We start from the raw sequence: 22,946 nt of genomic DNA on the forward strand, positions 1-22,946 counted from the left end.
AACAAAATCGGGGAGGGATGAAGGACGCTTGCGTGAAGCTCCGAAACCGGACAATATCTAGCAGGGGAGCCCCGTGTTCCCTCCTTATGTGGCTCCCACGTGGGCACTAGGTGCCTCACGTGCCCCGTGTAGGCGGGGGCATGACACAAGGAATCTAAAATTGTTATTTACAATTACATGATTACATGCAAGCATGCACTTAAAACATGTATAGAGATAAAGAAAAGAGGATGGGGGAGGAGCAGGTTGTAGCCTGTTTGCTGATGCAAAAGAAGAGAATATGTGGATGAATGAGCTTACTGTTGAATGATGGTTGGTGGATTGTTGCTATGTGTCTATCAACAATCTACTAGCATACCACAAATGCGATGCACTTGATAAGACACGAGGAGTTGTTGAAATATAGATAATTGAAAGAGCTTCGAAAATACACAAACATTCATTATATGGTAGAATAGATAAAAAAGCTAGAGTTTTCACTAGAATGTTTTTTCAAACCATCCATGTCAATGGAGAAAAATTTCGATGTTAAATTAATTGCTTTAATACACTTTTGTTTCAAGAAGGACAAGGACATTATAGGTTGATGGAAAAAATAAATACAAACGAGCCTCACAAATTGGTGTTTGGCCTTGGCTAGTTACCTTGCTCCTCTCTTTTAGAGGTTGTGAGTTGATCTTGATGCACGTGAAATACAATTTGTTGGTAGCTTGAACCTTAGGGGGTTTATGAAAGAGTGTTGCTATGTGTTCTAAAAGTAAAGCTAACCTTGTCCTTCTCTTTAATGAAAATCTAAAGGCTTCGTGTCTAGGCTCTAGCATAAAAATAGAAAATTCTCGTCGGTTCTTTACGGACCCAAAGTTGGAAAACCGGACTCCGGTTCGGTTACATTTTGCCGATATGGCACCTAACGCGTTGTTGGTATAGGATCATCTACGCGTGTCCCCAGCCCACGGGTTGTAATAGTGGGCCCCGACGGTTCAACCAATCATGCGAGCGTTGCTATCGTGAGTTTCGACAACGGGCGTTGCACTCTACCACCTCTCAGCCCCCAGGTCTCCAACCCTAACGCCAAGAATCCAAACCCCACTATAAGCGCCAACCTCCCTCTCGAACTCTCCAGACCCTCGTCTCCACTCAAACCCTGCCCTCTCTCACTGCCAAGCACAAAAGTAGGGTTTTCGTCGGAGCCACCTCCCAGCCGAGGTTCCGTAATGGCGATCGCTGCCCAGACTCCCGACATCCTCGGAGAACGCCAGTCCGGCCAAGATGTCCGCACCCGGAACGGTACTCTCCTTCACCTAGATCTCGAGATTTGGTTCAAACCTTTGGGTTATCCCCTGGAATAGCTTCATTTTCGGTCATTTTCTTTGGATCATATTTTTCATTATCTTGGGGATGCAGTGGTGGCGTGCCAGGCGGTTGCCAACATCGTCAAGTCGTCGCTCGGTCCGGTCGGTCTTGACAAGGTATCACTCTTTGATTTGTTCTTTGGTGAAAAGAAAGACTTTTAGTTGTTGGGTTCGAGAAATTTAGGGTTGTAGTGATGAGGATTCTGCTGCGTGGCCGATTTACATGGCATTGGATTCATAAGGATGGCAACTTGTGATTGAAGTCGCGCCTCAACAGATTAGGAAAAGGTGTTCTTCAAGACAACCGGTGGAGACATGTTCTGATTTTCAAAATGGTTTTATTGTGTTCTTCGCCCCCCCCCACCCCCCGGGCCCAGATATTTTGTTATACAATGGCTGGAAATGTGTATTTTGCTTAGTTTCTATTGCTGTTATTTTATTTTGATTGGGTTTAGATGATGTCCTTTCTTTTATGTCAGAATTCACTTATAGGAGCATAAGTAGCACATGTGGATTTTTTTCCGTTCTTGTATTACTTTCATGTATCATATTTTTCTGATTATGGCATTCTTTCATTTTTCTTTCTATTTCTCTCAAGAAGTTCAATGTAAAAGAGGGGATGCTGTGACTCTAATTAAATGTAAGTTATAACTGGGGCACAAAAGGTTCTGATCAATATTTTGATAAACCAATTACAGTTGAATTTGGAAAAACTCAAAAGGTTCATATCAAGCTTTGCTTTAGATTAGGTTGAAGGGCCATAGAAGAGAAGCAAATAAGTTTTGAATGGAATACTGGATGATTAAATGGGACTCTACATTTTGGAATATTTGGCCATTGCTTAGGAACTGATGATGAAAGAAGATATATAAAATTATAAGGTTTGAATGAAATGGTGGGACTATTATATGGGACTCTCCATTTTGGAATACTTGGCCATTATGTAGGAACCAATGAGTAATGATGGAAGAAGATACATAAAATAATAAAACCAACCCTGAGACATTTGAAAAGCTCATCATCTAGGGCTGCTTTCATCATGCCCTTTCAATTCAGTCAGAGGGGCCAACTTCTCGTCCATACAATTGTTTAAAGCTAAGTTTAAGAGTCTGCTTCTTCTTTTCTTTTTACTGATTAAAAACAGAGAAAAAGCTGGGCTATAGGGAAGAAATAAAAATTAAAAAGTTTGTACTGTTTATTGTGGAAAAGAGCAGGCAATAACTAGTGCAATGCTTAGTTATGGAGAATTGGAAGTTCTAGTGGTAGATTTCTACACCATAGGTCAGTTATGAGCCTCTTCTTCTGTATTCTTATTATCAATGCGTAATTGCTTTGAGAACAATTATTCATGTTTAGTTGAAAGAGTAAACACGCAGGAGTTAAGAGTCTAGAACCTAGACAAGACAGGATAAACCTACTTAGTTTGCTGGATGCTCTACATTATGATGAAGCTAGTGGACCAACCCTTTGAGATGGTATTTTTATTTAAAATTAGCCCTAACAACAGGCCTTGTATGAAAGACCGTAGTAGCCAAGGACTAGCATGCAAGGGTTAACTATGAGGATATCTTTCAATAATCTGCTCTGTTTAAGATTCATATGGTGGGTAAATAATATTGATATTGTCATAATATCTATTTTTTCGAATCAAATCTTTACTTTCACACTCTATCTAGCTTCTCTAATTAGGTCCACTTCTTACTAAGAGTTCTACTGTTCTAGTTTCTCCCATTTCTTTCATGTTTTTTGTTCCATTTCTTTCCCCTGTTGTTTACACCTTTCTATTATTCTTACCTCCTTATCTATTCTCTGTTTCCTACATTTTTTGCCCATTTATCTTCTTATGTCTCCTCATTTCTGTCCTTTTCCCCTATTTTTTAATTCTTGTCCTTGGTCTTGACATTCATTACCTTTGTTCAATCTTTTCTTTTCCAATTTATTCTTGAATTCTAAGGTCGTCCATCTCCTTCACAGACTAGCAAAGTTGGTATAGATACAAGGACTTATGGTCTGAAGCAAGGTCCACAATCTCGGTATCGGGTACGGTATCAGTTCGGTATGGTATGATACGGTACATCTCTGTGCCAAAATAACTTTTCAACCATTTTTTTCAATTTTTATCTCTGTACGGACCGGTACGCACCTCAGTATGCCTCGGTACGTGCCGGTATGCACCTCAGTATGCTTCGGTACGGACCAGTACACACTTTGGTACGAGGTGATATGTCTCGGTTTGGGGTTTGTACCGACTTGAATGTGTGTTTGGAACTGGTTTTCTTCTGGTATGATATGGTACGCTCCGTATCGGATAGTACGACACATCTCGTATCGGGTGGTATGATAGACCATAGTCCGAAGTCTGAACTCTAGTGTCAATTGTGTCCTTTAATCTGACTGGATCCTATGTTAATTCGAAACATCTTGTAAGCCTTAATTCATGGGCCTACTTCCACTGCAAGACTTCTCCCAATCCTCGGGTGTACATAACGCCTTTTGATTCGTATTGACCTAGTCTGCGAGGTACCTACCAACAACTCAGTAGCACAGATAAAACACAAATTAGAAGTGCATAGGGGCTGGAGCCTTTAATTGGTATCATGGAAGTTGGATTGATGTGCACTTTGTATTTTTTTTTTCAGCTGCGAATTGACTTGGGAAGCTTGGTTGTTGAAAAAGTGCATGTCACATATTATATATATTGTCGCATATGTCTCAAGAATCTATTTCTATCTTTTCTTTATGAGTTCTTTATTTTGAATATGCTGGCCTACATCTGGATTGAAACATCATGTATCATTTTAAGGTTATTGCATTTAAGAAAGACTTCTCGTGTATTCGATATATGTTTTTTATATGAATCAATTTGCTAAGTTTTGTTTTTTAAATGCTGGAAACTTAATTTTTTGCTTAATGAACCATCCAGATGCTGGTCGATGACATCGGTGATGTGACAATTACTAATGATGGTGCAACAATACTCAAAATGTTAGAAGTTGAGCATCCAGCTGCCAAGGTAGATAATCCGAGATGTGATCATCCTTCTTACTTCTAAACTGTATTATTCCCTACTTATATTCACTGATTTAAATTCTCTATGTCTGCTCCTGTTTTGGGATGCTAGGTTCTTGTTGAGCTGGCTGAGCTTCAAGATCGAGAAGTTGGAGATGGGACAACATCTGTGGTTATTGTAGCTGCGGAGCTGCTAAAGGTGATGTGCAACTAGATCTTATGGTTCAGATTATGATGCAACTATAGTTGCAGTTGTAGTACCATAAGCCATTTGGGAACATCATTCAGTATTCCAACATCTTACCATATTTATATTTTACTGCAGAGAGGCAATGATCTTGTAAGAAACAAAATTCATCCAACATCTATAATCAGTGGCTACAGGGTGAGTTTTGTACTTTTGATTGATGATATGTTTAGCACTGTTCAGATTCTATATTTTTGGATTTTCATGTTCCTATACTTCATTTTCTGTCTTATGGTTATGGTTATAGTCAGTCCGGTTGAAGGTTTAATTTTGTATCTCTAACATGTGTTGGTACCACTTTGTTGTCAATCAGCTTGCAATGAGAGAGGCCTGCAAGTATGTTGAGGAAAAACTGGCTGTAAAGGTATTAACTTCTTTGACCAATTAATATATCGGTGTCCACACTCATATTCTTTCTAAATTCAGTCAAAAGCTTATGCAATGTTCTTGCTTACTCATAATAAATTTATGCGTCTTCAGGTTGAAAAGCTTGGAAAAGATTCCCTCATAAACTGTGCAAAGACAAGCATGTCTTCAAAATTAATCGGCAGTGACAGTGATTTCTTTGCAAATTTGGTGAGCTTGATGCAATTGCTTCACCTTGTATTTTGAGCAAGATGTATTACCCTATGAAATAGTTTTGTGCATGTTGTGGTGGCCGTGAGATTTTTTTTTTGTTGGCATACTGTGATAGTTGGATCCCTTTCAACTATCCTGCTTTAATTATAGTAGTGTTTGACATTTGCTTTTTCCCTTAAAGTGGGAAAGCATAGAGGAGAGAGGCAAGTGATTTCCTTCAGTTTCATTTATTGGGGTTTGGAAACCAAAACCATAGAACAAATTATTAAAAAATGTATCTTCTACTATATTAATGGAAAAGGCTTGGAGGCCAGCTTCACATGGCTGACCTCCAAAGTCTGAAGCCTTCGCTGCTTCAGCATTTACTCGGGAAAAAATTGCTGCATTCCCCATTTCCCATGCGCACCTTCACAGATCTTGTGTTCACAAAAGAAACAAAAAGGTTCTGCATCAGGGCACCTCTCAGACCCCTGCCCCCCAAGCCGGATTCCCTAAAATAAAGGAAAATGAAAAAAGATTCCTGACACCCGCATTGGTCATGGTGGACTTTAGTGTATTATAATGTAAAGGCTTCTTATTGTTCTAAATGATACATTTAGTTATATCTAGGGTTACATTTAGTTCATGTTTAAGAAACCAACTCTTTAGGAAGATAGTCATGGTTTGGATCTTATTGTTCTGGCTGTCATCTGCCTGGGAACCTTGGCTTGCCAAGAGGAGCAACATAGTTTCTATCTTAATGGTACATGGGGCTCTGTCATTTCTTTGCAGACCCAAGGCTTGAGCATAAGTTTGGTTGGATTTTTTTTTATGTTCAGGATCTGCAACTGTTTGTTCTGTCACCGTAACTTCCTTTTTTCCTCTCTTTATAGGTTGTAGATGCAGTTCAAGCTGTGAAGACTACAAATGCGAGGGGAGAAGTTAAATATCCGATTAAGGTTAGTTCCTAAAGAATTGCTGTCTTTTCTCGGTTCACATTGTGCCTTTCCAAATCATGCTTATTGATATGAACACTACAGAATCTGATTCATCCTGAATGAGTTCAAGTTCTTCAGGTTAGATCTTTGGATGATATCTCATTCATTTGCATATCTAAGTTAAATCGTTTGCTGTATACTGTATTTAATGCTTATTGGGCCAAACTTCAAATATTCAGAGATCCGGTAGTTTTGTTTTCCTAAAATTAGATGTTATTTTTTTTTATTATTCAGTAGCCTGTCATTTTTAAGTTTTGAGTTGCCCGTTTATAAAGATTCTAGAATGTCACAGTTTAAATGTTTGAATTCCTATTACCTACTCTATATTAGAGTTGTCATGCTGGCCCTGGATGCTGGCTTGTTTTTGTATTCTCTTGTACCTCTGTTCTGATACAATTACCTTGCCTTTTTATTTTCTCCCTTTATGCAGGGCATAAATATCTTGAAAGCTCATGGAAAAAGTGCCAAAGATAGCTACTTGCTTAATGGCTATGCTTTAAATACAGGCCGTGCAGCTCAAGGAATGCCTACAAGAGTTGCTCCTGCAAGAATTGCATGTCTTGATTTTAATCTCCAGAAGACAAAAATGCAAATGGGTGTTCAAGTCTTGGTCACTGATCCTAGAGAGCTTGAAAAAATTCGTGAAAGGTGATTTTTAGTTCGAATATAATTCTTGTGCTTGCATTAAATTTTTGTCCTGTAACTGATTTAGAAATAGTTGTTCACAGCTTTTGCTCTGCAAGTTATGCACGTACTACGTAGTATGTATATTTCTGTCTCTTTTCTCAACAAATCTATTGTTAGTTCTGTCTATCTTGCACTGCTGAATCATCTAATAATGGAGTGAGTATTACTATGGATGGTAATATGACAATATACAACTTGGCAAAGCCTATTGTAAAACAACTTAACTCCAAACTGCACTAGGAATGAAGGGTCACGTTTCTGTGTGGCAGGCCACACTACTTGCAGAATCATCCTTCTATGGGTGGAGATCAGTAGCGAGAAGTTTTCAAGCTCTCCCACCATTAAAGTGTAGTTTACATACAAACTGTGAAGCAACACAAATTTATGAGGTAGCACACTGAAGCAATACAAAAATATATGAGGTAGCACACAATAAATCTATCTTATCGCAATCTTATTTGAGCTAAATGCTTCTCAATATTATCTGGCATGGTTTAAGAAATACAGGTTATTAGTTTCAGAAAGAGAAGTTAAATTTAATGAATTATATCCACTATGTTGTGAATTGAAAAGGCTCAGAAAAAAAACATAAAAGGTATCCCTAAGTAGGAATGCTTGGTGAACGAGGATTCATAAAACTGACCCTCTGGGGGAAGGCTCAAAGTCATGGTTATAACTACGATTATGTATGTACTGTGTTCGCTAAGCATTAATATTGTCATATGGAATTGTAAGCTCTCAAGGGAGATCTATGATGGTAATGCAAGCTGAGGATATCATAGCAGAGTAATGTCCAAGCATGAATTTGATCCACCGAGGTCACTGTGCTATTTATTATTATTATTATTTTTTGGGCATGTTCCACATGTTTTTGTGGGACCTTTGTCCTTGCGAAAGGATTTTGTTGTGAAAACAACCAAACATCCATGGATAGGGGAGAACGCCATTTATGATTTTGGAATTACACTTCAATCAGATAGGCTGTTATGAAACATTTTTTACATGTGGTCAATTTGAGTCTCTACTCAAACTTCTTTGATTTATACTTCTTACCAAATTTTTGCTATAAATATTATGGCCCCTGGTTGGCTGTATTATCTATGCTGAGTATTTCTTTATATGAAGTTGCTAGAACTGCCTTTTTTTGTAAATTAATTCATACATGCTTCCTTACGCTTTTATTCAGCTTGTCATTTACATTACCAAGAACCTTAATGACCTCTCTCTTTTTGCAGAGAAGCTGACATAACAAAAGAGCGAATCGAGAAAATTATAAAAGCAGGCGCTAATGTTGTACTGACTACCAAAGGAATTGATGATATGTCACTAAAGGCATGTTTTTTCTTTAGTTATTTCTCTGTGCAAATATGCATGTATGAATATGTGCCTTTATATTGGAGTTTGCATTCTTGCGCATACATTTTTTTCTGAAATTGGCAACAGTTATGTTATACAATTGAATTTGGCTAGGTTGCCTAGGTATTTAATATGTTTTTGATTCTGATCCTAGCTGTAGAAATTGCTTCATTGTGTTGAACTTCTGTTCTTCTATCAATCTCTTTGATGATATACCAGAATAATATATGCTAAAGAAATGTAACGATGCTTACTGTGACACAATCCATGAATGAATGTTGTTGGGTATGACTTGAGTTGCTATGCTGGTATGCACCAATTGTCCAAGTTGTTGATAATTATAAATGTCATTTGTGTATTTTTATGACCCAGTGGCAGCCATTCTTGCATTTTACTTTTTGCTGAGAGGAAGAAACTGCCTTCTTATCCTGTCTCACTAACCTTCCTTTTCTACTTTTGGTGATCTCTCTCTCTCTCTCATGGGCATGCACACATGCACCCAATGCCTCCTTCCTAAATCTCCTTTCTCCATGTGTGCTAGTATCTGTTTAGACGAGTTATGCCACTCCTGAGTCTTGTTTTGTTGCAGAGCTTGTACATGCAAACTTATTCTCTACTGTTTTACTTGGATGGATATCCATGCTGCTGTATGATGACCTTTTAGCTTGTCCCTGACTCTTATGATCTATGACACAAGAACATGCATACTTTGATTATGGTGCTTTTATGTCATGTTTTTAAATAAATGTTATTGCAGTATTTTGTGGAGGCTGGGGCTATTGCTGTGAGGCGTGTTCGCAAAGAGGATTTGCGTCATGTTGCCAAGGCCACTGGTGCAACTGCGGTATTTTTCCATTCTTTCTGTTATAGAGATATGAATTTTGATGATTTTTGAAAGTTGGAATGCATTCTTAGAAATTTGGGCATGCATCGGTTTCATTTTACATTTGTTCTGCATATTTTTTATTGCTGCATGATAAGTGTTCTTGTTTTAAATAACTCTGTAGATGCTATTCCAATTTTGTTATTTTGTTTAATGACACATTCTGGAAATCATGTTCTTGAATGCACTACTATAGCATGGTAGGTTTATTTATGTAGGTAATTGACAAAAGAATTAAATACTTTTTTTCCATTTCATCTATCCTTTTTATCCTTCAAAATTTTGGTGGAAATGTTTTCACAGTTTGATTTACCATGGATTTTTAATGCCTTTTTTAAGAAAGTGTCTGGTGTGATTTTTTTCTTCTTGTTTTGAAGTAACTAATTTGTTATGTTTGTTACTTGCTATGACTACTGTATGTATAAAAGAGAAAATTCAGGTAAAATATCTTGAGGTGAGGTAGAGTTTTTGATGTTCCCAAGATGTCACTTTCAAGTATTTCAAAAAGCTACTACACCTGGGTGGTTTTTACCAGTTGGTTTGAGAACATCGATGAGGTTCACCACATGGTAAGCTTTGTGAGGAGTACTGAGCCCTCTTAGATTGAGATTTTCAAAATATCTGGACAGTCTGTCTTTGGCATTACCCTGCCCATGGTATCAAATGTCAATCCAACAATGCAGGATGTTGGTCCTCATGGGGCTTACCTTAAGGGCACCTTGCCTTCTAAATCTTTGCTTCTTTTAGATTTTCTTTGCAACACAATTAATATGCACCTGCTTGAGTATTAAATAGTATAATATCTTGCTTTATTTGTTGATATCCCCTTATGAACTAGAATTGATCCTTTAATAAATTGTAGGACTATATTTCTGCAAATTCTTTATTTTAAAATATGATGAATATAATAAATTAAGATAAAAATTGCTTAAGAGCACTTTACAAATAAAAAATTACAGGAAAGTGACTTTAGGAAGAAAGTTAAATTTTAAAAACTAATTGGCAATGATCAAGTAACAAATCACTTAATTAGGAAAACAATGATCAAGTTGTTAGTTACTTTCCTGTCTTGTCATGAATAATATTAAACAGTTGTCCTCGGCTATATGAATTAATGGCAATAATATTGAACATGTGATATTGGGTTTTTGGAATAATTTGGGATTATGATCTTTGGATTTGATTAAGTCATTCCTTAGTTATGCCGACAGCTTTATGCTAATCTCTGGAGCGGCATCACATCGTGTTTCTCCAAAACCTTGCAATTGATGCTATACCTTATCATCCTGTATGTTTGCATTAGTGATCTTATGCAAGCCTATATGAGGATTATTGGATGAGATAATTCAAACATGGAGAAATCTGACATAGTTGGGAGCCTAAACTTAGGAGCACCATCTCATCCTTAGAATTTTCATTGACCGTGCAATTTGAAGTGGTTGGATGTGATAAACTAACAGTGGAGAGGAACTCAGTGCTCCTGGGCATTGGACTATGGTTATGGGCTTAGCAGGTGTGAGGGCAGACTGACATGCTGGGGTGTTGTTTGATGGCATGATATATCCATAATACATCTTTGAAGATGATCAATACCTTCTGCCAAGAATTTTAGCCATCTTATCTCCTCAGCATGGTTTCCTAGGCCATGCTATTATCATGAATTACCGGCAATGTCGTCAGCTTAATGGCCTACTTGTTTGCCTTTGGTAGCATTAGCCAATGCTGTTGTAGAAGGGTTAGCTACTCTGCCATCAAAGATGTCTTTGGAATGCAAATTCTCCATAATGCATATATATCACGGATTATGAAACTGAACACCCATCAGTTGGAGTAATAGAGCATGTAATAGGGTCTTCTAAATTATTAAACATCTATTTTAATTGATAAAGAGAACCTTTAGTTTTAGAGATTCAACAGTTATGTTTTTCCTCTTGAAAAGGAGGAAAGAGTGAAGTAAAAATAGTTGAGTTACATTCTATAGTTACTTTTTGAAACAAATGTGATATAGATGACCTTGCTGCAGGAAGGTGCCTGTAAAAAGGTCCTGTTGCCATCTATGCTTGCTTGAAAGGAATAGAGAGCTATTTTGTTTATTAACTCCTTGATGAAGTTTATTTTTGCTTTTGGTATTCCTGCAACTTCATCATCAACGTTCTTGACTATTGAATTTTGGATTTTCCTTACCATATATGTCCTAAAGCAGTATGAACTAAATAGAACGCCTTTTGCATGGTTGCTCCTTGGTACATTTTTTGGAAAAAAGATCACAATTATGTTGCTTTTTAAGCTGTGCTTTTGTACCACAGTTTGCCTACACACCTGCATGTTCTGAAAACATAAATGCGCATATTGCACAGGAAACAAAAACATAAATACCTATAAACTTTGTCATTGCCCATAAGGAAAAAACACTTTCAGTTTTTACTTAAATGCATTACCCAATCCATTATTCATGCGCTTGAATTTGAGTCCGGTATCAGGTTAATTTGTTAAAATTAGAAATTTTTACCCTACAGGTGTCCACATTTGCTGACATGGAAGGAGAGGAAACATTTGATTTATCATTTCTTGGATATGCTGATGAAGTTGTGGAGGAACGAATTGCTGATGATGATGTAATTCTGGTGAAGGGCACTAAAAATACAAGCGCGGTTAGTTTTCGTCACTTCATCTTCATCTGACTTGGAGCCTGCTTGCTGAAATCCATGTCTGGAGTAATGCATGGCATTGATATTTTTTCTTTTCTTCTTCCTCAGGTCTCATTGATACTTAGAGGTGCAAATGACTATATGCTTGATGAGATGGATCGATCTTTGCATGATGCATTGTCCATTGTGAAGAGGACCCTTGAGTCTAACACGGTAACCTGATATTGATTTGTGGCTCAGAATTTTTGGTTCTCTGTGTTCTAAATATCAAAAGATAATTTGCTAGACATAGCATTTCCTCACTTGGGAGGTAATAAAACAGAAAATTTGCTTTTTCAAAATGATTACATTTCCATATTTGGTGTCCAATTTTACTTAGAAAGGGCATGCCCTTGTTAGTTGATTGCACTTGGTATTGTTTGTGAAATAGATAGAACAGAAAATATTCTTCAGTTTAGAACTCGAGAGATCAAAAAGGGAACATTTCTTCTGACCTTGCTTCCAATATATTTCAAACTATGGATTATTTTAACAACTGCTTTGTTGAGAGGTTATTAAAGATTTAGTTGTATACATGAAGCCCAAACATCAATCATAATTTTATCATTCACTACTACAGCAGTTTCTCACATCAATTGGTGATGTAGGTTGTTGCTGGCGGTGGTGCAGTGGAGGCTGCATTGTCTGTGTACCTCGAGTACCTTGCTACAACATTGGGATTAGGGAGCAGCTGGCAATTGCAGAATTTGCTGAGTCTCTTCTGATAATACTAAGGTTTTCTATAGCTGCATCTGTGAATAAACGTCTTTTTTTTTTTTGCCCCCTTTGATTGAAATAGAAGCATAAACTTGTGGGTCACAGGTACTTGCTGTGAATGCTGCAAAAGATGCGACTGAATTAGTTGCAAAACTCCGGGCTTACCACCATACTGCCCAAACGAAAGCAGATAAGCAGCATCTTTCAAGGTATTTTGAAGCATCATAATGCCACCCTCCCTCCCCCCACAACCAACAAAAAAAAAAAAAATCATTTGCTAGTTCATTCTTATTTACAATAATATGTTAGTCCCATGTTGTAATGATAAAGCAAATTCAAGCATATCAGACTACTTACATAAAGAATTCCAAAATTAAAGGCTTGATCTTGTGTGAAAAGTTACAAGGCTCGGTGGTTATGGTTAGGATCCTCGTCTTTAATGCTTCTTTTCCATATCGCATTGAATTCATTTAATTGATACTCAAAAAATCATCTAGTGGATTAGTTGGTACTTTTAATTTGAAATCATCATAGTATTGAATGCTCACCCACAATATCAACAATCAGTTCATTTTGAACTTGTTTGTATGGATGAAATTTTTTCGGTCATGGGAAGATCATCTGAAGAATATGCTGTCCCTTTTATTATAACGTTTACTGCTTTGTAATTTCATTGATGCCTTCTCCTTTTACTTTTTGGTAGTGCGGGTCTGGACTATCTAGGGGTTGCAAATTTCATTGACGTCTTCTCCTTCTACTTTTTTGTAGTATGGGTCTAGACCTATCAAAGGGTACAATCCGCAATAACTTAGAGCTGGAGTTATTGAGCCTGCAATGAGCAAAGTGAAGATAATACAGGTAAGGAAAACATTTTGATTTGATGATGTTATCGATCAAGGATTAGTGGGCTTTTGTTTACAGACAATTTGTCCACAAAAAATCAAGAAGGGATGATGCATAAAAATGAGGTGCACTATGATGCTACTAGTGGATCGCAACTCCAGTTATTGTAGTAGTTGAAAAAAGAAACTGAACTGTATTAGCAACCAATTTGTTCCATAACCTTGTTATGTTGGATTGTGAGTTGGGGCAACCAGCCTCCTGTGGAAATACCTCATTGGTTGCTTCTCTTTAAATGCACGAGTACTATAACTCTATTATCTTGTCTCAATTGTTAAGATTCTTGCCAAATATTTTTGGTGCAGTTTGCAACTGAGGCAGCCATTACAATTCTGAGGATCGATGATATGATCAGGCTCATCAAAGATGAACAGCAGAATGAAGATGATTAGATATTAGTTTTGGTGGCCTTAATGTAACCAAATTTACAGTTTTGTGATTCTTGGTAGTTTCTTGTGATTCCATTGATCTAGAGATGGGAACTTCTGCGTCATGTATGTCAATTGTGGTAAATGATGATTGGGGTGCTCATAGACTTACAGATTTCCTATGTTTTGACACAGTAAAATGTTAACAAGTGCTCTCTGCAGTTCAATTGTTGTGCCATCTCATAGTAGTTAGAGCTGAGAATTGTTCTTGTTCTGTAATCTCCGAGGTTTGATTATTGAATGGTTTCCTTTAACCGAATGATAGATTGGATGCCGTAATGCTGAATATACATGATACAACAGCTTGTCAAGTCATGCTAACAGATTGACATTAAGAAATTTCTTCCAAGTTTTGGTTAATGACCTAAATTAATGTAACCGATCTGTCAGTAGTCTGCTTCATATTGGTCTGTTAAGGTTTAATGATGTTATAGAAGCCTAAGAACCGGTTGCTTTGCGAATGAGACTCTAGGCAGCGCATATGCTTGACTTACCGGTTTGATGAAGGCCAAGTCTGAATGGCCGTGGTTTTTATGAGCCTGCCTCTCCATGCATTCCAAGTGGAAATATTTACGTTTCAAGAGTGGGAAGTTTCTGAGCCTGCTTTTTTGAGTGAACAGTGGTGGAGTTTTGGAGGCAATCATGGAGAGTGGAGATATTGTCAAGCAGAACGGAAATTCACTGAAAGGTGGCACACCGATATATACTTTGTGGTGAGTTACCTGTATTTGTACCGTACAGTGTCTAATAGTGGATCATGGGAAAATTACTCCCATGTTGGCATAGCTATTTTTACTTCTTGGTGAGAATTGAGATTTGTGTTACTTCCGAAACTGTCCGGGGAAGTGTTATGTGCACCCAAGAGCATGTTGCAGGAACCAATAGAAAGCTTCGATCGCATCCTGTCCGTTGGAATGAATGGCGAAGTGATCTTATTCAGATCAGCCCTTCACATAGGCCTTCCAGGTCAGAAGCAAGATGGTGAACATTCTTGCGATTCTGAGATGACTGCAACTTCTGATATCACCAGATCCTAGAGATGGAAATCATTCTTAATTAATCTGTGCACGTAATCTTGTATCATTATAATTCTGATGCGCAGAATTCTGTATCTTTTATGATTGAGGAACAGAAATACATTCAATTGAAGTAGCGGGGAAACAGCCAGACAGAGATCCACCTCAAAAAAATATTGGAGTGGCGGCATCTAACACGAGGAGGCACCAAAATGCAAGCTCCATAAAGGTAAAAACAGCATGAAAACAACATTTCACCCTTTTGATCCATACCCTCCCCTAGCAGATTGAGGGCTTCCTTCAGCCTATAGTCTGCTTCTGATGATACTACGAAATCTCTTTCTTGTAGTCATGCAACTTCAGTCAGGTTTTCTTTGTGTTCTGTAAGACACGCAGAGGTACAAGATCAAGCAACAAGCATACCTAGCGAGGCCTGGAGATGGATAACATGGAAGATACAAACAAAGATATACTCAAAGTCGTCAAGGAATGCGGAGCATTATGGCAAAACAACTATCACGAACAATAACTGGAGTTTGAGCATTTAGCTCTATTGGATGATAAAAGTGGCGACAACTTATGATGGAACAGCTTGCTGAGATATTTTGCACTTGTTACTTTTCTTTGAAGAAATACTCCAGGGTTGGAGCCAATATCCCTGATGGAGTGTATTTTCAGAATACAACAGCAGCAGGCACAGATATATAGTTCTCAATATCGAATTGTTTTACCAAGTATCATGCTTGACAAAATGCTATAGCATTATTATTTTTCTCCCGACTGAAATAGAATGGGTTTATAAAATCTTGGATACATTCTGTGCAAGACCCATGCTCAAGCTTTACTGGCATCTTCTTTTCGTATCATATGCTAGAAATGCAAGCGAGCGATCTAAAGGAACAATAATCTTGTTTCCTCAATAGATGTGAGCCATACAGCTGTGGTATGTGAATGGCTAACTAGCCACCAGCTTTTTTTCTTTATTAACATTTCAATTCAAACGTATTTTCTTTCGACACTATTGTCCTACTATTTAATTCAAACCCATCATAACTCTCGTTTCTATGAGATTGTTAATATAAATAATAACTGCTAAGATTAGATCACAACATGCGTATTCAAGTTTGAAAGATATACCTGCGGAGACTATTGAATACGTTTTTAATCACCTGGAATAATAGTGGCTGGATCTTCCTTCCTTGCTCCTCACAAAGGTAGCCGTTATGGGGAAGCTATAACCATACGGAGAGAAGAGGGGGACCTAGCTTATATATGGAACATAAAGGAGCTTCCATTAAGGCTCCAAACCTAATTGGGTTTCCTGGCCTACATACCAAAAGTACACAATAAATAGGACTCAATCTATACATCAAGGTGCACCAAAGCCATAAAACAAATAATCACACATCATATTGGGCTTAATAGTACCATTCTGAGCCATACGTTAACCGTTTTATAAACAAAAATACGAATCAGTGTAAGCTCATATTTTGATTATTCTAACATTCTCCCACTTGGGCGAACACGGATTGTCATATTATTTAAAAACTTTGTTTTGAAAACGACTTCGGGTTAGACTACAAAGTGGCACACATATAGCTCAATGATAATCATCTTGGATACATGATCCGGTCCAACAAGAAATCAACATGGAGCATGGAAGTCGTTAACCCATTTAATCGATGTAGACACTCCACAGTTACAAATGCTAAATCCTTATCGACATGGATCCCAATCCTCCAATCAATGTAATAGTATGTAGTATGAACTTAGCACAAATGTGATCAAGGTGTGCTATTCATATGTCCTCATAAATGCTTCAAAAGAAGCCACATGTCTCAAAGAGACTCACATATGTTTTTGCTTATATCTCGAGATCAAAATGATATCATAATAAAGACATATGTGCATGCATGCTCAAATAATTATATTCTGTGCACAAATACAGATTATAATAGGAAGATAATATTTTTTATAATTGGAGAGGCTGTACCGAGCATATGGGTTGCTACTACCTGTAAAAGGATCAAGCCAAATATAGTTCTTTTACATAATAACTCCCACTAACCAAAAACATCAAAGGTTTCCACAATACTCATATTAGAATATGTGTCTTAAAGACTTTCGTTGCGAGTCCTTAGTCAATGGGTTGCAATCATTGATTTTGTATTTATATGCTTATTTTTGTTGCCCTTCTTTAACTTTATCTCTTTCCACCAAGTACTTGATGTCTATATGCTTAGAGCCACCAGAACTCTTGTTATTCTTTGAAAAGAACACCGCTACACTATTATCACAATAGATGGTAATTGGTCTCGAGATGGAATCAACAACTTTCATTCCTGAATAAATTCTCAACAAATGGCTTGGACTGTAGCTCCATAACATGCAAAATTCAGCCTGCATGATAGAGAAGCCACTAGAGTTGGCTTAATACTTTCCAAGAATAGTACCACCAGCCATCAGAAAACATAACTGAAGTTGACTTCAAATCATCTTGAATCCTGCAAATCAGAATCTGAGTAGCCTGCCACCTCAAGATGATTGTATGCTGAAAGGTAAGCATATGACTTCAGTCTTTTTCAAATATCTCATAACTTTCTTAGTGCTTTCCAATGCTCTTGTCCTGGATTCGATTGAAATCTACTAAGGACGCTTACTGCATAGGCTATGTCAGGTCTAGTGCAAACTTGAGCATACATCAAGCTCCCTACAGCATTGCATAGGGTATGTTTTTCAAAGATTCTCTTTCAAGTTCATTTCTCGGACACTGGGCTTTGCTAAACTTATCCCTTTTACCATAGGTATATACCGGGTGCACAGTTTTGCATATTGAACTCTCTAGGATGCGTCGTATGTATGTCTTCTGTGAAAACCAAACAAACATGGCCTCATGCATATTCAATTTCTAGTACAAAAGAAGCTTTTCATAGAGATCTCCATTTAAAACGCTGTCTTAACATCCATTTGATGAAGCTCCAAATTATAGTGTGCTAAGTGCATGATAATTCTAAAGGAATCTTGGATGAACCGGTGAAAATCTCATTATAGTCAATGCCTCTTACTAAGTGAACCTTTTGGCAACCAGTCTAGCCTTTTGTCGTTCAACATCCCTTTTGAGTCTAACTTGGATTTGTAAACCCATTTGCAACCTATGGCTTAACATGTGGTGGAAGTTTAATAAGTTTCAAACTTTATTTCTCTTCATAGAAAATATTTCATCTTCCATGGCATTCAGTTATTTATCGAGTCAAGTCTTGTTAATGCTTTTTTATAAGGGACGGGATAATGTTACGCCAATATTAAATCACTCTCTAGTAAATAGACAATATGGTATTAGGCAAGGCTGATTTCTTTCTCTTTGTGGTCTCCTAACTTGTGGTTCAAAAAACTAACTCAACATGTGGAGTAGGAACGTGAGGTCTTCTTTCCACCGATGGGGTGAGAGAGTATCGAACACTCGACCTTAGGATGGCTTTTAAGAAGAGGTGGGACAACGGCGCGCGACCGAATGATGCCCAGGTTCTTCTTTAACTATGGCAATTAGCTGAGAAATAATCTTTCTTGTACAATGGAAATTCGAACCATAACTTGATCCGGTTCAGGAACAGTTTTCTTTAATACAGAACTCCACTATTACAATATCATTCTCCAGAAATTTCGCTCTAATGGACTCAACAATTCTAGTGCACGATTAGGATATAGAACTTATAGCCTTTGATCTATAATTCTGGTGTAGATTTTGGGTCTAATTTCTTTTCAGTAGGATTACAAATCCTAACCTCAACTGGGCAGCCTCAAACTCTAAAATGGGCTAAATTGGGTTTACGACCTGTCCACAATTCAAAAGGAGTTTTCTCAACAGCTTTACTAGGAATTGTTCAGAATGTACATATAGATTTCAATGCTTCACTCATAAGAATTCTGGCAAATTTTGTTCTACTCATCATACTCTGACATATCCTTCAGAGTCCGATTAGCCTTTTAGAAAACATTTTGCTTAGGTGTTTTGGATTGGTGGTATTGAGGAACTATCCCAATTCTTGTAAAATCTACAAAATCACCATGTTCTGATCGGACTCGTCATACTTACATAGTATTCATCACAACGGTCAGATTTCACAATTTTAATACTCTTCCCACTTGCTTTTCTATTTTCATTTTAAATATATCTTTGAATTTCTCAGAGCGAGAGATTTATCATTAATCAAGTAACATAACTATACACGAGAAATCATTACGAAGGTTATGAAGTATTTATTCCACATATAGTAGAAGGTACGGTCTACTAATATCGGAGTGAATAAGATCCAAAAGACAATCGCTCCTAGTAGATCCTTTCTTGTATTTTTTTTTTTGGTCAATTTTTTCCTTATGCATCTATTAAGTGTCAAATCAAAAAATTCAGAGAGGGCATAATCTCAGCTTTCATTAATTTCTCCAGTCGCTCTTTGAAATGTGCCTAAATGCTTATGCCACAATATAGAGGAACTTCTTACAGCCAATATGGGAAGCCAGCATAATGGCATTGTATAATATAAGCAATTAAGTTTTTTTTTTTTGTTAATGATTAGATGCTAGGGTTGTTACACTATTAGTTCTTGTAATTATTAGGGTTGGGCGGTCTCCCTTTGATTACCAAGACTAATCAAATTCCCTCAGAAAGTTGGTGCCTGCAGAGGTTTCATTGCAACAACCGACCTTCTAAGCTAAAATCCAAAGCAAAAGGGTATTCAGATGATTACAAAAGAACCCTTTTACCATGCAGTAGTATAATCATATCAGTCTTAATTTCTCTTTGTGAGCACTCTAAAGTTCTAGTTGACCCAACGCCAGGGACACCGGTTAAGGCCATGCTTGAGGAAATAGGACGCCAGTGTGCGGTATCTAGTATTCAATGTTCAACGTATGTCACCTACTCAATCTGTCCACAGCAAACCTTAACGAGTAGCAAAAGGGATGGGTGCATTCTTCCTCATCTAGATTCTGCATGGGAACTTTTCTTCTTGCCTTCAGCATTTTCTTATGTTGCCAGAGCTTCCAACAGGCACTACAAAACATTTTAAGTTTGATGCATGTGATGTAGCTAGTTTCAATTGGAGATCGGTGAGCTATAGTTATGCTAAGCTAATAGAGCATAATTCAGTATCTTATCTCACGACGATTTGGTTTCACAGGTTAGGATGGTGCTATTTTATATCTCGTTTCCATCTCACATAATATTTTCAGTCAAGATTTCAATAGCAGACAATTAGCTTGAAAGGGAAGAGGCATTCAAAACTACGGAAACAACATATTTTATTTAATATCATCCAAATATGATGCATGCAATAATGGATGATAACATATCTATTAATCAACTTGGGCTATTAATTAGATAGTCCGTAATCAACTTGAAAAACATATAAGTCTAATTACGGTAAGAGCTTTGGTGCATCATTGTAAAGTCACCTTTGGGCTAACAATACAACACGCTATAAGGTACTCTTAGACATATCATGAAGCCAATTAACAAAATCACATCAGCTTTCAAAACACCATCGCTTTGGCAGAAGAAGGATTCTAGCCTTCTAGGCTAATGCAATCCATTAATACTTCATGCATTTTTCTAAATCATCATACACAATAAACTTCGGGTAAATATTGCATGCAATCATCTAGAAAAATGCAATGCTACCCTTTTTTTTTTGAGAAAATCAGATAAATATCAGTGAATGTGCCACTTGGTGGCTACCACCACTTCAACTTCAAAATATTCTCTTATGGGAAAATAAGGATATCTTTATGCCAACAAATTTTAATCACAAAATGATAGTTATGTGACAAAATCATAACCATTAAACATGCTATATCATAATCAAAATCACATGTGATTTAAACAAAAATGTTAATCACAAAATTCAAGGCATATATCGCAGCAAGATATGTCCAAAATTTAACACTTCAATAATTAATATGCATGAGGGCCTAATTCAAATTATTCAGTATTTAAACATAATTAAATGGGTTACTAACTCTTAGCCCCAGCCCAAAATCATTCGGGGTCCATTAGGATGCAGTGCAAATAAATAAACATGGGTTGACTAAATAAAAGGGCCCAACTTGCAATTATGGACCTATTCAAGTTAGGCTTAGTAGGCCCAAGCCCAATCAAAAGGGAAAAACCCTATATCTTTTTTTTGGGGGGGGATGTAAGCAACCCGTGGCAGCTCCCATGGCAGCCACGGCGCCGGCACACCCGTGGCCAGCACCCCGCCGGGCGCCGCGACCCATGAGACGCGCGGCCGGCCGTGGGGTGGCCGGGAGAAGGCCCCCATGGCCTGCGGCCGCCGTGGGGTGGCCGGGAGAAGGCCATGGACTGCAGCGGCGGCGGCGTCCGCTGCTGTGGCGCCATGGGGCGTCCGTCCGCCTGCGGTGGTGGCGGGCGAGCCGCTCGGCCTCCTTCCGCGGCCGTCGCACAGCACAGAGGCGTCGGCCAGCGAAGAGGAAGGCCCCTTTTCCTTTTTTTTTGAAACAACCTATGGCTGCCTTCCATGGCAGCCACCATGCTGGCCACTGCGAGTGGCGGGACGTCCCAGGTCGCCGCGGTGCCAGGAGGCGCACGGTGGCCGTGCGGCGTCCGGAAGCAACCCCGCCAGCCGCGGGACAGCGGCTTCCGGCCGCAAGAGAAGGGGATTTGAAACAGGAAGAAGATGAAGTCTGCGGGAGAAGGTAACAAGAAGTTTTTTTTTAATCCGAAAACAATATGCAATCATGTTCTGGGAAATTTAAATTAAAATCAAATCAGATATTTGATTATCCATGAAAAATCTGTGTATACAGATTTATGCAGAAGATCCATTCACCAATGCATAAAATTAATTCGTAAGTCCAGATGAAATCATAATTGTGTATGAGGATTCTAATCCTAGTATGGAGGCACTGATATCAATTGTTAATATAAAAATAATAACAAGCAAAGATTAGAATCACAAACAATAGCGTATTCAAGTTTGAGAGATATACCTGCGGAAGACTATTGAATACGTTCTTTAATCACCTGGAATAATAGCGGTTGGATCTTCCCTTCCTTGCTCCTCACAAAGGATAGTCGTCAATAGGGCAAGCTATCAACCATACGGAGAGGAGAGGGGGACTAGCCTATATATAAGAAACATAGAGGAGCCTTCCCATTAAAGGCTCAAAACCCTAATTGGGTTTCCTGGCCTATATACCAAAAGTACCACAATAAATAGGACTCAATCCTATACATCCAAGGTGCACCAAAGCCCATAAAACAAAATGATCACACATCATATGGGCTTAACCATAGTACCATTCTGAGCCATACGTCTAACCCGTTTTAATAAACAAAAATACGCAATCAGTGTAAGCCCATATTTTGAAATTATTCTAACATGCAGATAGCCTATTGATAAAATGTCCATGAATGCATCTAAAGGGAACCACAAAACAGCTCCCCCAGCAGGTGCAAACACTGAAGTACTATAGGTGACTTACTGACCATTCACACATAGAATACAGCCATAATACTGTGCAATGTGACTGGCTAATTAGCCACCAGCCTAATTCATGTGTATGATGGAAAAATTTCCCATTAAAAACCTAATTTCAAGTACCACATTCTTCTTTGCTACAATGCAAGGGAATGCATCTAGGAGGAACCAAAACTTATTTTCCACACTTCGATGCAAACTAAAAGCCCCGTAGGTGAAATTACTGACCATCCACCAAATATCACAGCCACAGCAGCTGTGGCATGTGATTGGCTAACTCGCCACCAGCAAGAACAGCCTCATTAACATAACAAACTTCTTTCTTCAATCAATATCAATCACAAAGTCCGCTTATAAAGTTGAAATCTTGTATCGTGTACCAACTCACTATAGCTGACGACAAGACGTGTATTAGGGAAAAAAATAAAATTTATTCTAAACAAAGAGGCGTTTGCTCGGAGAGGATAGATACGTTCGCATCTGGGAACTCTTCCTGAAAAGCTCCTCCTTCTTAGCCTTGAGACAACTGATTCGGTAGCATCTAGGAATTAGCTCCAGCTCTCGAACGCCGACGGCGACCGCATGGCTGACGGCGAGGAGGTCGACGCCTTC

General features: G+C 38.1%; 1 protein-coding gene across 1 annotated transcript; it reads left to right on the forward strand.

Annotated features, from left to right (window-relative positions):
• Positions 1–1,069: 1,069 nt before the first annotated feature.
• Positions 1,070–14,041, forward strand: LOC103716549 (T-complex protein 1 subunit alpha-like). Its single transcript, XM_039120538.1, is given in 19 exon segments — positions 1,070–1,287; positions 1,405–1,469; positions 4,276–4,365; positions 4,474–4,560; positions 4,687–4,746; positions 4,922–4,972; positions 5,089–5,184; positions 6,060–6,125; positions 6,595–6,812; positions 8,087–8,183; positions 8,965–9,051; positions 11,607–11,741; positions 11,847–11,951; positions 12,386–12,455; positions 12,458–12,508; positions 12,595–12,703; positions 13,263–13,306; positions 13,309–13,352; positions 13,700–14,041. Coding segments are annotated over 19 exon segments (1,635 nt in total). The 5' UTR covers positions 1,070–1,214; the 3' UTR covers positions 13,787–14,041.
• The last annotated feature ends 8,905 nt before the right edge of the window (positions 14,042–22,946 follow it).

Source organism: Phoenix dactylifera, chromosome 2 (genome assembly GCF_009389715.1).
Source record: "Phoenix dactylifera cultivar Barhee BC4 chromosome 2, palm_55x_up_171113_PBpolish2nd_filt_p, whole genome shotgun sequence".
Taxonomy (NCBI): Eukaryota; Viridiplantae; Streptophyta; class Magnoliopsida; order Arecales; family Arecaceae; genus Phoenix; species Phoenix dactylifera.